At 33.8% G+C, this 15,648-nt stretch overlaps 1 protein-coding gene across 4 annotated transcripts in view; it reads left to right on the top strand.

Moving 5' to 3' along the window:
- LOC120173312 (floral homeotic protein APETALA 2-like) overlaps positions 1–13,610 on the top strand; it is a 28,824-nt gene extending 15,214 nt beyond the window's left edge. Inside the window, exons 3-12 of one of the 4 annotated variants that reach the window (XM_039180516.1) lie at positions 6,152–6,161; positions 11,198–11,814; positions 11,935–11,960; positions 12,050–12,080; positions 12,171–12,258; positions 12,355–12,500; positions 12,580–12,624; positions 12,761–12,855; positions 12,945–13,096; positions 13,176–13,610. In XM_039180516.1, the coding sequence (XP_039036447.1) occupies positions 11,297–11,814; positions 11,935–11,960; positions 12,050–12,080; positions 12,171–12,258; positions 12,355–12,500; positions 12,580–12,624; positions 12,761–12,855; positions 12,945–13,096; positions 13,176–13,367 (1,293 nt within the window). In that variant the 5' untranslated portion in view covers positions 6,152–6,161; positions 11,198–11,296 and the 3' untranslated portion in view covers positions 13,368–13,610. Of the gene's footprint in view, positions 1–6,151; positions 6,162–11,080; positions 11,815–11,934; positions 11,961–12,049; positions 12,081–12,170; positions 12,259–12,354; positions 12,501–12,579; positions 12,625–12,760; positions 12,856–12,935; positions 13,097–13,175 lie in introns of those variants that run through there. The other 3 variants (XM_039180514.1, XM_039180518.1, XM_039180515.1) reach the window with 3 other exon arrangements.
- The last annotated feature ends 2,038 nt before the right edge of the window (positions 13,611–15,648 follow it).

The following is a 15,648-nucleotide window of genomic DNA, read 5'->3' as shown; positions in this document are numbered from 1 at the left end:
AATCAGACAGTGATATGTAATTTATCATGCTGTCATACATTATTATCTTCAGGGATGGGAGCTAAAGTTGGACGAGAAGCCAATGACGACGTTCCAAAACAGGGATAAACACCTGCAATCATAAGTAATAATTCATTTATTTGCGCACTTATTTATGAACACCTTTAAAAAATTTAAAAAATAAACACTAACCTTATCGACCTCCCACCATGCAGGATAAAGTTTAGTTTGTCCATTGCCCAACGAAAATGATTCATCTCGTTGATTATTCAAGTGAACTGCGTGAAAAGCCGCCGGCATTATTGTATATCGCGAATTTTTTTTATTTTTCCTAAGCTTCCTTATTATTAGTAGACGTGACACCCACGCATCGATATGTTGTTTTACAAAAAAATACATATATTAGTGAATTACATTAATTTTTAAAAAAATTAATCAAAATCATATATAAGACAAATATAAGACTTACCTCCCCATCGAAATAGCCATTGTCTTCAACCCCTAATAGCACACCCCACCAAGACCGATCAAGCAACAAAAACATTTCATCGTTGAGTTTGCTTATGTCAGTGTAACACCCTTGGCTCCGCTCATGTAGATAAAAATCAACTGCGGTCTTAGCCCAAAGGGTATTATCCACAATTGTTTCCGGTAGTTGTCTCCTCTCCACTTCAGATACCGGAAAGGTACTACCCGGTAACTCATACGAGAGCCAACTCTCATCCATCATGTCCGGAATCGGTGGGGGTTTCTCAATACTTCGATATATTACCCCATGTGAATCGGACTCTGGAATGGTGGGAGGGACCTCTTCAACGATGACAGTGGCCTCTTAAACGGTGGGGGGGACTCTTGAGGGAGGATAGGGGCCTCTTGAACGATTGGAGGGGACTCTTGAGGGATGACAGGTGATTCGGGCTTCTTCTTGCGGAGTCTTCGCACCATTGGGGTGAATGGAGACGTAATAGCACGTCCACGCCGTCTGATGCGTGAACTCCGTCGTGCAAGGAAAACCCGACGTAAAGCATCCACCTTATCGGGCCGCTAAAAAAAATTAATACATAAATCAGTAAATAAACAGACATGATATTAAACAAAGACAAATATGTTTTAAACTAGCATTGTATTCACCCAAGTCATTATTCTATCATAGTTCACAAAATGCTCAGATAACATTCCATAAGTAAGCACTTATATAAACATTTAAAAGGACAACATATATAAACATTCAAGAAGAAGAATAGTTTACTTTCGCAACACGAAACTTAAAATCGCAACGCGAAAATGACTATCGCAATGCGGAAATGGCTATCGCAATGCGAAATGAAAATCGCAACGACAAAATCGCAATGCGAAATGAAATCGCAACGACAAAATCGCAACGCGAAATGAAAATCGCAATGCGATTTGTGTTTCGCGTTGCGATTTTGTCGTTGCGATTTCATTTTGCATTGCGATTTTGTCGTTGCGGTTTTCATTTCGCATTGCGATTTTGTCGTTGCGATTTTCATTTCGCATTGCGATAGCCATTTCCGCGTTGCGATAGTCATTTTCGTGTTGCGAAAGTAAACTATTCTTCTTCTGCAAATTGAAACTTGAATGGATTGCATTACTTCAACCAAAAGACAAAAACAAAACCAAAAACAAATACTAACAAAAACAGTTTAGCAGTATTGGCAGCAACCGAATGAATTACGAGTGTGAAAAATCTTAAACTTACCTCGTTGCGTAGAGTATGAACCTCATTCTGCAACGATGCTATCATCTCACGTAGAGCGGCTACCTCACCGCGTAATGTAGACACCTCAACACGCCATGCACCATCGTCTTTGCGTAAAGTATCAACCTCCTCACGCAAGGCATTGACCTCATCACGTAACTCCCCTAACTCATCCCGTTGAGGTAGAGGTGGAGAACAGGGAGATAAACGTCGTGGCATCTTTGTCGGTCGCCTATCTTGCGGTGATGGTGGAGAAGAGGCTCGATGATGTGACAGAATAGGTGATGGCTGTCGTTGTGGAGGTGTATAGTCGGGTCGATCAGATGATGGCTCTGGGTGAGGTGATAGCTCTGGGCGAGGTGATGGCTCCCGAAGTGGAGGCTGCTCATCAACCGTTCCATCAAAAAAATGCTTACTAGCTTGCCACCAATCAGTGGCAAGCTCAGTTTCCGTGGGTGTCCGCCTCTGTAGAGGAGTGTTGGCCTCCTAACAATATAAAAGCTCAAACAAAGTTAAACGTGTACTAGTAATAACTTGTTTATAAACATATGGTAGTATTTATGTTAACTTACATTATTTATTGTCGTATATCGTAGTAAATCTTCCCATTGCAAGGTCTGTTTCCTCTTCCAGGAAATAGCCCTGGGAATATCATTTGAAGTTTTTATTGCATATGTCTTCATGGCGGGAAAGGCCTCAAATATCCAAATCTACAAACAATATAATAACAAACATTAGTAATGGTTAAATAATTACTTATAATTTTGGAAACATTATATAAAAATTCTTACCTTAAAGGCCCAAATAAAGCCTGTCAAAGTGTATTTGGAACCATCGCCATGCAAACTCCAAGGCAGACGATAACTTATTCCATGTAGCTTTCTATAAATACGAGCCCCACGGAAATAGGTTCCACGCATTTAGGTCTTCTACCAATTTGATTAGATCATTTGGAATAGGTTGTCTGGCCTCTCTGCCTAAAAATTCGGCTTGCAAAAGAATTATAAGGCATACTCGGACAACGTCGACGTCATCCATCCGAGTAAAACCATCTTTCTTATTCAACAATCTTGTCAGGTCTTCTACGTGTAGATTCGGCCTCTCCAGCTCAAGAAAAACCCGGGATAGCCATGATGGGCGGGTAATGTGTCTAGTGTACCGACCTACATCATCGTGTCCAAAGCGTAGACCGGTGATTAAGCAAAACTCCTCCCGCCCAAAACACGTATACGCCGGTGGAAAATCAAACCATATCTCTTCATCACGACGTTGTATAGTCTCTGGTAGATCGCTAGTCATGGTTTGAAGAAACAGGTGTGTCAACATCGCATCTCCACCGGGATGTTGTACTTTCAGCCATGGCCCGAAGAATGTATCCTCAAACATTTTTCTTTGTGCATGTGAAAGCTTCGACGCAATTGTTTTGGCCAGGCTGACTTTATTTCTTAAGGTCAATTGAGCCAAATAAAAGTTCTACAAAAACAATAAACATACTAAGTTAGATATACCAAAAACTACACTGTGAAGATATACCAAAAACAATAATAAACATAAAGAGTAGTAGTTTATTCTTCAAACTTAAATTTGCAACACTGTGAATTTCGTATTTGTCTTTGTTTTTTGGTTGAAGTAATGCAATTCATTCAAGTTTCAATTTGCAGAAGAAGAATAGTTTCTGAAAATGAAAATTGCAACACGAAAATGACTATCGCAACGCGAATTTGACTATCGCAACGAGAGAATCGCAACGCGAAACTAAAATCGCGTTGCGATTTACATTTCGCGTTGCGATTCTTGGTTGATTTAATAAGCAATCTAAGTGAAATGATTAATCTATTATTGAAATTACCAATAAACTTATCATCAATTTCAATATGAAAAACCTAATAATAATGCAAAAATTTCAAAAAGAAAATAATTAAAAAAACTAACCCTCGTTGGTTGATTTGGTTGATTTTCCATTTCTGATTGTGAGGGTGGCTCTGAGAGATGGAGATAGACGGATTTCGCCGGAGATAGGGACGGATTTCGTCGGAGATGGGTGAGAGAGTGAGAGATGGAGATGGGACTGAGTTGTGATTTTAGGTTTTAGGTTATGAGTTGCACGGGATATACTGTGGACGGTTCAGTGTTCCAATATATTAATATTCGTGTTTGGAATTTAAAAATAAAATACTTGGCCAGGATACTAATGGCGCTTTGAAAATCGCATTGCGATTATGTATTATCGCGTTGCGAAAGTCAGAATCGCGTTGCGAAAGTCAGTATCTCGTTGCGATTTTGTATTATCGCATTGCGATAGTAAGTATCGCATTGCGATAGTCAGTATCGCATTGCGATTTTCCCAATTCGCGTTGCGATTTACTTATTCGCATTGCGAATTGGGAAAATCGCAACGAACTGTAGACCATCGCAACGCGATTTTCAACTATCGCAACGCGATTTTCAACTATCGCAACGCGAATTTGCGATAATGGAGATCGCGTTGCGAATTAGCGATCGCATTGCGATTTTGTTGGTCATTTTGGCAAATCCGAAAAAAGTTGGTTAAAATCGTATATTATATGGGAATTTTGGTCACTGAGGCGATTTTCTCATAAGTTTAATATCTAATTTAACAACCTTTTTTTACTTAAATATTACTGAAATAAATTTTATTATTAAAAATATTTTTTTAAATTTATTTTTTGAATTAATATTATTTTGTATTACGCAAAGTAAAGACGTTTGTAGAAATTTTTTTCTATAAATTGTTTTAGGAAGTGTCTTTTTGTTGATGTAGTAGAAGTTGGTTAAAACTTTTAAAATTTAGTTGAAATGATTAAAAAGGAGAGGAAAAATGAAAAAATATATGAATTTTATCCGAAAGGTATAAACGTGAGCACTAGATACATATTTACATGAGTTAGCCTCGACAGTAACGATGCATGTGTATTAATCTTATCTTTAATCAGTTAATTAATGCATATTTAAAGTACTATATTTAAGCACCTAAAAAATTTACATACTTAAACAATGTGAAGTTTAAAATTTAAGATTTTTTTTTGGTACAAAGGATAGAACGATAGTGTTTCAATTACAATCTTAGGCTTTCTTCTCCTCCGATATCTGCAGGGACGGAGGCAGAACTAGATCTCAACAGAGGTCGAATCTTTTTAACAACTTTAAGTTATATATATAATTTTACCTTTATTATTTGTTTATTTCAAAAATATAAATGATAACATCAAATATGCATAGTTCTATATTTATATGAAATAATAAATTAAAAATTAAAAATTAAAGTAAATAATAAAAAAATATGATTTTAAAAAGTACAAAAGACATAACTATCACACAATCACAATAAAACACATTGTTCCTTCAAATCTCGAAATGCATCCACGAGCGATGTTGTACTAAAGCTTGTTGCAATATCTCTTTCAATGTTAATAAGCGTGCAACTCTAAAAAATTCATCCTCTATTTTGTTGCGAAGTGTTGTCTTGATGATATTCATTGTAGAAAAAGCTCTTTCAGCACTTGCTGTAGAAACTGGGATAGTCAATAGAAGTTTTACCGTTCGGAATATATATGGATAAGTGTTCACTTTCCTAGTATCCACCAACCACTGACTTAGGTTAGAGATTGTCAACAATTTTTTTTAGACCTGAATTTCAAGATAACTCCACCTCATAATGACACAGTTCTGTTCATAAATCATTCTTTTCAACTTCCGTGGAATCCTCCGGATAAAATTTATTCAAAAGATTGCAAACGTCTTCAACCTTGAAAATTTTGTCACTGTCTCTTGGCTCCAAAGCACAACCAAGAGTTAATAACTATATCATCTTCTCATTAAATCTAATGTTTAACTCTTGTAGTTGAACATCAACTGTAGCATAAAAAATTTCTACTCGATAATGATGTTCAACTGTAAAATGATCTTGTTGGCGACGAGCGTGGTCTCCTCTTTCTCTATAAATAGAAATCATATCTAAGATATCTATGTTGAGAATTTCAAAAAATGAGGTGACCTCCATAAAAAGATTATTTCATCCATCATCTCTAAATTTCTGCAAAAATATCTTTGAACTCTCAACAAGATGTAGTGAATTCAAAATGTCATGAGATTTTCGTTGTAATGATTGAGAAAATGAATCATTGATTTCTAATATTTTCTTCATAAGATGTAAAACAAAGACAAAATCAAAGGAAGTTGAAGTCTCTGAAGTTGTCGCCGCTTCTCTACGTTCAGAAGATGTACTTCCTTCATCAATGAGTTTATATAGAACAACACAAGTGGCACTAAACATTTTTATCAAGCTTGAAATTGATCTCAAGTAAGAACCCCATCTAGTATCATCTACCCTCTGCAAATTACTTGTTTGATTCAAACCATTTCTAGTTTCAAGTTCATCTTCAATCAAATGATTTATCTTATCAGAATAAGCATTTTTTTAGTTCATCGATGCGCTTATATGAGGCAAGAACAACATTGATAATAAAGGATAACTTAAAAAAATTGATAAACAGGTATGACCTCTTTCGTTGCAGCTACTAGTGCCAACTGTAAACGATGGGCAAAACAATGCACATAGTAAGCAAAAGGACATTCATTGCTAACTAATGCTTGTAACTCATTCCACTTTCCTTGCATGTTACTTGCACCATCATAACTTTGACCTCGAATATTCTTTATGTCAAAGCAATAATGAGAAAGAATGGAAAATATCTCATCTTTTAAAGTCACTGCTGAAGTATTAGGAACATGAATAATGCTAAAAAAATGTTCCTTTACTAGACCGATATTATCAACATACCGTAAAATAATAGTCATTTGTTGTTTTCTTGATACATCCCTTGCTTCAGCAATAATAACACAAAAAACATTTCACCAATTTCTTCACGAATTGCTCTCTTAATTTTCTCTGCCAAATTATGTAAAATCTCCTTTTGTATCTCATGCGAAGTGTAAGAAGCATTTTTTGAAGCATTTTTTGGATCATTTTCTAATACAACTTTTTCAACATCTTTATTATAAGAGGCTAATTGTTTCACGGGTTCAAGAAAATTTCCTCGGTTAGACGAAGATTCACTCTCGTCACGACCTCTCATTGGTAGCCCTTGTAAAGATAGCCAACACAATGCATCTATAGAGGTTTCAAGTCTAAGCCTATTATTAGCAATTTGTAATGATGTTTGCTTATGCAACACTTGTGGCAAGTGTCTAGACTGGTTAAGAAAATCCTTCAATTCTTGCTCAACAATTTTATGAGGTGAATTAGGTTCTGAACCTACATGTATCTTAAAATAAAAAAAATTTCCATTTACTTTCTTCCAATTTCGAAACTAATTCATAGTGAAAATCTTGTGTAATGGATCACTATCTGATTTGTTAAAAAGAAAGCAAATAAAACAGAAGGCAACATCATTTTCAAGAGAATATTCTAACCATGAATGAAAGTTTTTGTACCAGGAAGCTTAAAATCGGTAAGGGTGAGAAACATGTCCAGATTTTTTGAATTCAAAGAGTACTGGTTGATATGAACCCTCAGCAATATAAGCTCTTCAAATTGCATTTCTTTCTTGTTCAGAAGGATATTCCCATATTTGCTTGTGCTTACCAGGATCTCGCTCCAAGTAATTAGAGTTAGTTATTGGTTTCTGATTTCTAGCTATATTTAAAGGTCTATCTTCCGAAAATGAAACGTTAGTAGGTGTATCAGTTGAAGTTTCAATTGTAGTACTTGTATTTTTTGAAGTTTCCCTGCTTTTTCTCTTAAAAACTCAATAATTGTTGTATTTTTCCCCATAGTAAGCTGCATTTATCTAAAATTAATTCACGACATTAAAAAAAACAAATTTAATAATCACCATTCACCTTAACAATTATTAGATTAACAAAAGGAATACTAAAATTAAATATAAAATCAAATAATTCTAATTAAAAAATAATAAATATAATATTATTTAATTTCATACCTTTAAAAATTAAGTATCGAACAATGGAGAATCATATTAAAGCAATATGTAGGAGCTTTAGGGTGATTAACTTAAGGTTTTTCTATCAAAGATTTTAATATGTTACTGTATTTATAAACCTTTTGTCAGCTTCTATTATATTAGTACTAGGGTAAAAAAAACATAAAATTAGAGCAGGTCTGGGGGCCCTTGAGCCCCAAGGACCTCTGTCTCTGGATATCTGCCTGAATCAGATGAAGGATTTCAATGGGCGGTATAGAAAGTCTCCTTCTTTGTTTAGGGATAGCTTTACGAGACGATCGACGCATATGTTGCTTTCTCTCCAGATATGTTTCAATTCCTTTACCCCTCCTTCCAGTAGAGCAATGCAATCTCTAACTACTTTCCTTTGTTGAAGATTTTTCGCCTCCTCTTTCGATAGGGCATCTATTGCTTCTTTAGCATCCACTTCCACTATCAAATTCTTCACCTTCAGAGCTTTTGCGATGGTAAATCCCTGTTTAATACCCTATAATTCTACCAATGAGTTTGTTGATCTTCTAATATTTATCATAATTATCATTTATAATGAGTCCTCCAACCACTTCGATTCCCGATAACCCTTTGGTGGCTTGACCCATTTCACCCATCTAGGCTTATATATTATGAAATAAAATTCGTTAACATATTATAAAACTTCCAAGGTTTATATATTTTCAGACTATTATATGAATTGAAAAATATAACCGAATTAACATTACAAAAGAAAAAATTTACGAGAAAATAATAAATAATCATTAATTTAAAAATGTATTCTCACGTATTAATATTACTTAATCTAGGAAAAAAACATAAAATTTTGAGAAAAAAAATTAGAATGTGTAACTATATCCAAACCCAACGGCTGAGCCACGGTTTGTTGCTCAAATTGAAATCTGAATTTTCTTCAATTAATTACTTCTTTTACTGATGGTATTCATCATGAAATCTGAGTTTCTTTGATTAGTTACTTATTTTACGAAATGTGTCTGTCTTAAAATTTTATTTGTACTCATCCCATTTAAAAATTTTATGTTGTTAATATATATTTTTCCATCTTGGAAAAATATTTCTGGATCAGCCAGTGTCTAAACATATTTATCATATATCACAATAAATACGAGGAGCAGATACTACCTCAGTGATAAAAGAATTATTATTATTCTTTTAATTTTCGAGCTTAAACATAAAAAATATTAGGAATGTGAGCGTTCAATATAAATAATTAAGAATTAACTTTAACTATATATTATGTTATACTTGCATATGTTAATAAAAAATAAATAAATACGAGGAACACTGAACAGAAAAAGAAGAATAGCCATTGGTGAATGGTGACGGGGGCCCCATCCCGTACTCTTGGATTGAACATTTCCGGAAAGCTTGACCTTTTGCCTTTCATTGTTCTCATTTCCTTTTCTGAATACCCAAACACTTCCATTTTCCCTATCTCATCCTTCCCCACCTTATAAAAGATTATTTAATCATTCATTTTTAAATGGATTTTATTTGTATTGGAATGAAGTATTATGTTGTTTGAAGTTGAAATATACGTTATTGATTTTAATTTTTAATAAACCAATTAACGTTTTTAATATTATTTATGTGATCAATTGATAAATTGCTTTCTTTTCCGCTGTCTATTTCAATTGGTGGGGGGCATTTTCTCATTTGTAGAGAGACTTATGTGAGATGAAGAATCATAGAAAAATTGCTTTTCGATTTGGTTAACGTGGGAAAAGTTGAGCGAGTAAAGAACTAAAGTTGATTTACGCGAAGGATGAATAAAAAGATGGATAAATTCTTGATTTAGTCATCCAATTATTTGTGTGGTTCTGTTTTGCTTATCCAATTATCTTTTTTCTCAAAATTTTACATAAACTTAACATTTTTTTTATTCCATTTTAGTCACATACCATTAAAAAATTAACGGTAATATTAACATATCATCATAAGATAATATCATATCATCATTGAATTTTTTTTAATATCATATTAGCAATTTTGTTTATTTTTAACAATAGAGGACCAAAGTGAAACAAAAACTTAAGTTTATATATGATTTTTTGAAGAAAAAATAATAGAGCAACCAAAATAGAACTACAAGAATAATCGGGTGACTAGATACATAATTTATCCTGAGAAGAAGGTTAAATATATATTAGATGTCATAAAATTATATTTAAATGATTATTTTATTATTAAACTTTTAAAATTTATAAAACGGTCATTAAATTTATCAAATTATTATAAAACAATCCTATAATATTTTAATAAATTACAAAAGTTCGATAAATAATAATTTTTTTTTAATTTTTTAATAAAATATAATGATAAGTTTCTTACTTTTGAAAAGAATATTATTTTATACTTTTAAAATTCAGTTACGAATATATGCATTTTGATACAAGTTTATATTTGTAAGTTTTAATAACTTTTGCGTTAATAATAATAATTTTTCATTTAATTAAGATGATTATAAAATAATATTTATTATAAATATTATCAACATTTTTTAATAACAAAATTTTTATCTATACATATTAAGACAAGTTTAATGTCAGATAAGAAATCATTTAAAAATAAATAAATAATTTAATTATGTTTATATTATACATTCAAAGTTGTTAGGTCAGTCATTTATACAGGCTACGTGTTGGCGTTATAAACCACATACATAAACGATAAATTATATTAAAATTCATTACTTTTTATATTTAAAACATTTTTTAAGTAAACATGTTTGATTAGAATTACTATCTTTGTTCTTTCGTAGTATTTTTTATTAATTATTTTTTGTAGTTTTTTAGATTATATATTGTTGACTCATTAAAAATATTCTCATTTTAAAAAAATATAATTCTTTTCCTTTTTAAACAAAATTAAAATTAAGATTTTACAAAATTATGGATTGTTTAACCATAAATATTTATATACTCACAATCATAATACTTAAACCTTAAATCTCAAAATATAAAAATAATAAAATATTAAATATTAAAATTACTTAATTCGAGCTAAACTTTATAGCTTTAGAGACAATGTATCGGGACATTTCAAAAGAAGCTAAAGATAGCTGAAGTTTCATTCGTTTAATTTTATACATGAAAAAAAACATCTAAGCCCTATGGGTTACAAAGCGAAGCACAAAAATTATATATATATATATATATATATATATATATATATACTCCATAAGCAAGTGGTAAGAAAGAGAAAATAATAAAAAAAACATATTTACCACTAAAGGATGAGAATGTGGATGGTTTTGGCTACAAGTTTTAACTCAAAATTGCCTCGTCTGTTCTGCATTGAGCAACTTGAGTTTTTTACATCATCTCTTCTCTAACCCTTTTCTTAGCTATTACTATCTTTTAGCTACCTCACAATTCTCCTACATTTCCAAAACCCTTCACTCATTTGTCTGTCTTCACTTTGTGCTTTCGAAGTGAAGGCATAGATAAAAAACATAGAGTTTTTTTTTCTTCTTCTTTAGTTTTCTTTCTGAGTTTTCTGGCCGTTCCTTTGTTTGGTGATGATATTTGTTTGAGTTTGTTGGTTTTTGGTCGAGATTATAAGCTGAGAACGGGGAAAAATGTGGGATCTTAATGACTCGCCGTATCAACAACCTAGAGATGATGAATCCAAGGGCTGTTGTTCGTCGCATAAGACTCCCGTAGACGGAGATCAAGACAAGGGAAAACGAGTCGGATCCGTGTCGAATTCGAGTTCTTCCGCTTTGGTGTACGAGGATGGATCGGAAGAAGATGATGGTGAGCGAGTTAAAGCGGGTTTAAAGAAGAGAAGTAGCAAGATTTTCGGTTTCTCGGTGCCTCACGAAGAAGAAGAGTGTTCAATGGAGAGTGACTCGGCTCCCGTGACTCACCAGTTCTTCCCTCTGGATCAGGACCATGAACTGGGTTCCTCTTCGGGTTTCCCGCAGGCTCACTGGGTCGGTGTCAGATTCTGCCGATCGGAGCCTATTGCACCGGAAAGATCCGGCGAAGCTTCGCACCCGATGAAGAAAAGCAGGAGAGGACCTAGGTCGAGAAGCTCTCAGTATAGAGGAGTTACCTTTTATAGAAGAACTGGCAGATGGGAGTCTCATATTTGGTCAGTTTTTTTCTTCTCATGAAATCGCAACAAAAAAACTGAAATTTTTCCTTTTATTTTTTACTATATGTAAGCCAATCAGAACATAAGGTGGTTTTGGGTTTGTCATTTGACGTACAGGGATTGTGGAAAACAAGTTTATTTAGGTATGAGTACTGTCCTTTCTTCGCATCAGTTTTATTAGTTTTCAGACAAATTTTCGTGTCTGATTTCTTTGTTTTCTTGGCCGAGTTAGGTGGATTTGACACAGCACATGCGGCTGCTCGGTGAGCTTTCGAGTCTCAACCTTTTCTTCTTTTATTACGCAAAGAATAACAATGGGAAAAAAATTAACGAAAACATAATATTTTTTGCAGTGCATACGATAGGGCAGCAATCAAGTTCCGGGGATTAGAAGCCGATATAAATTTTAGCATCGAAGATTACAAGGAAGACTTGAAACAGGTGATCTTAAAGACGGAAGTTGAAAGAATAATTGCATAGTTTATCTTATCTTGTGTTTCAAAAAGGTAAAGATTCTGTCTTTTTATTGCATAACAGATGAGTAACCTAACCAAGGAAGAATTAGTGCATGTTCTTCGCCGACAAAGCACCGGTTTTCCCAGAGGAAGCTCCAAATATAGAGGAGTTACTTTACACAAATGTGGGAGATGGGAAGCCAGAATGGGCCAATTTTTAGGCAAAAAGTAACCCTTTTAAAAAAATTCATAATCTTTTTATCTTAGCAAATAATATTTCGTATTGAGCTGTTCAATTTTCTTACAGGTATGTTTATTTAGGCTTGTTTGACACCGAGATTGAAGCTGCTAGGTTCGTGTATATTCTTTTATCTTTGATGCTTTAATTGAAAAACCAACTGTACTGTTTTAAGACTGTACTGTTTTAAGACTGTACTGTTTTAAGATAAGGCAGTAAAAAAAGTTTGTCTGGTCCATCATTATTGTAGGGCTTATGACAGAGCTGCAATTAAGTGCAATGGCAAAGACGCTGTCACTAACTTTGATCCCAGCATATACGAAAACGAGCTTAATAATTCTGGTGGTAAGTAAATCAAATATCATTCATTAATCATTATCCCTTCAAAAGGTTAAATCCGTTCTTCATGCTTCTTATTTGTGTTGAAGCTTCGGGTAACGCCGGAGATCACAACCTTGACTTAAGCTTAGGGAATTCAAACTCGAACAATATAAAACCGGGGGCTGATAGTCAAAGTGCTATGGTTTATCCGCATAATCTACCATCTGAAGCAACTGATTGGCAACATCAGGGATTTAGGTCTGAGGTGGGTATATTATTTTACAGTGGTGACTGGTTTCATTTTTGGTTGATCATACGGTTCAAAACCCATTTAAAATCTGCAGCGGGGACAATTTAGAACTGATGAAGCCCATCAACGAAGACCGGATGGATATATCGAGGAAGAAACAATGCAGCTGTTGAGTCGAACACACATTCAGTCTCCAACTACAACCAAGTATAATGGGCAGTTCCACATTATTCCTCCTTCGTCCACGTATCAGGTGTGTGTTTTGACTGATTGGACATTAAAATGACTTTCCTTTTAAAAAAAACATACTTGTGTGTGTGAATTATCAGATTCATTTTCCAAGAAGCAACAATGGAGGCCGCATTGGGAGTACTGAGCTTTCACTATCAAGCAGTGATAATCAACAGTGGCAATCAGGTCCTCACCAGTTGTTTGGAAATTCTGCAGCATCATCAGGATTCCCATCGCAGATTAGACCTTCTTCCCAAACTTGGCCTCACCAAAATTGCTTCCATTCACTCATCTAAAATTAAAAAGGCAGCCTACCCTCACTAACAAAATTATTGAATGTCTTTTTTTTTTATTACATCAACTTCCTGACTTTTTCGTGTTGTAACTTGTCTTTAATGGCGTTGTTTTGCAGCCTTATACAGTTGTACATATTGGTATTATTGGTATAATAACAAGACCCCGTTTTATATAAATGTCGAAACGTTATCAATATTAAAATTATTTTAATCTAAATTCTAAGGGGAAATTATGAATGGGGATGAATAGTCACCATCATTTATGTCCTTTGAATCAGTTCTCTCAAGCCAAAAGCAGTCAGACATGTGTGGTTATAATGACAAGATGGACTTTTGTCATCTTAACCCTTCCTCCCCACTCTACCCAATGCCATTTTACTTTAAAAAGGACATCTCGTAAGGGAAAGCAATCCAGGCAAGGGAGGCTAAATGTACTAAATTGAATTAAGATACAGGTGTGTTATATCAGTATGTTATTTGCATCATCAGTCTAATTTTTAATGACCTTTGGAATTAAGATAAAGGTACTAAACTGAATAAAATAAGAATTTCCTATTCGTCATCCGGGTCGTCATTCTTCAATATTTTTTATATCAGTCTGCATACTGAGGAGAGCATAGGGTTTTTCATTTAAAAAGGAAAAAGATTCTATATGGAGAAAGGTCAAGATATATTCTTTGGTTTAAGAACAGCAGAACTGGAATAAACCACGAAATATATATATGAATTCGAGATAGATTTATCAAATTTTGGTAGAGGAATATTCTAACCCTAAAACCATGGGGTTTATACTAGGTCATACATTATAAAAATAGATGAAAAGTGAAAACATTGGATTTAACTTTAAAGTGATAATACGAATGGTTGGTGAAGTGAATACAAATATAGTGAAACAAATCCTGTTGGCAAAATTCACGTACAAGAAGCAGGAGGAGGATGAAGAAGCATCAGTTTTAGGTTTCATGTCAGAATCTGAATCATAAATTTGCATGTGATGAGCTGCTAGGTTCCTGCTGCTCTATTATATTCATGTGTGTGTGAAATGGGTCCATTGAGAAACTAGCTCTCAAGCAAAGAATCATCCCCTTCAAGCTGCTCTTTCGATCCTTTCTGCTTTCCCTTTCTTTTCTGAGATACAACCAATCAGTGTTGCTTTTGTTTTTTCTCTCCCTTTATTTGTGGTTTCTGCCTTATTTTCTACATGAATTTATCTTTAATCACTTTTAATCTGAATGAATGAATGAAGATGTAGGGGGAAAAGTGAAGTTTCCACGCGCCAAGGTAAAGATTGGATGAAACAAATGCAAAAAGAAGTGGCACTGTAGCACCTTAAAAACCAAAGAGTAAAGTGACTCTCCCTATAACTCTTTATTATATTCCCTGTTCAATCCTCTGCAATAGGATCTACGAAACACTGTCAAATCCACAGGCTTTCTCTCCTCCCTCTTTGTTTTATTTTAATTTACCCAATACAATCTTTCTTCTTCTTCTTTTTAATATTTATAAATTACTTTTACGTTTATTTATAAAATAGATCATAGCCTTTGTTGGTGTAGCGGGGCCAAAGTGAAAAAAGACGGAAGCGAAGACCAAGGGGTGAAGGTAACAAAAAGATGAATAAACTAATACCCGAAGATGTTTGCCTTGCTGTTCGGTGTGGGATTTAATACGAGTACTAAGTTTGCCTTTCCATTTATAGAATTTCTTCAACCACCACAACTTTTTCAGTCTACTTCCTTCCCAAAACAACAAAAAAGTCGTGCATTCAATAAAAATATATGTTTAATATAACATTATTTCTACACCACAGATTGTTTTTTTACTTTATATACAATATGTTTTTTATCGTCTGATTCGAAGTTAAAAACATAAAATATCAGTTGTGATATATAAGATCTTAGACAAATAGAAATGTCAAATGTTAGTGTGGGTGCGATTGGGACATGACGATGGAGGCATTGGTCCCCATTTTTGTTTGATGATATTTTAAGAGAGGAAATAAAGGACAGTAAATTGGGAACTGATAAGTGTTAGATCGCT

This window comes from Hibiscus syriacus, unplaced genomic scaffold, assembly GCF_006381635.1.
Source record: "Hibiscus syriacus cultivar Baekdansim isolate YM2019G1 unplaced genomic scaffold, ASM638163v2 tig00111942_pilon, whole genome shotgun sequence".
NCBI classification, from domain to species: Eukaryota; Viridiplantae; Streptophyta; class Magnoliopsida; order Malvales; family Malvaceae; genus Hibiscus; species Hibiscus syriacus.
The sequence above is the reverse complement of the archived record's forward strand: the minus strand, read 5'-3'. Positions and strand labels throughout refer to the sequence as shown.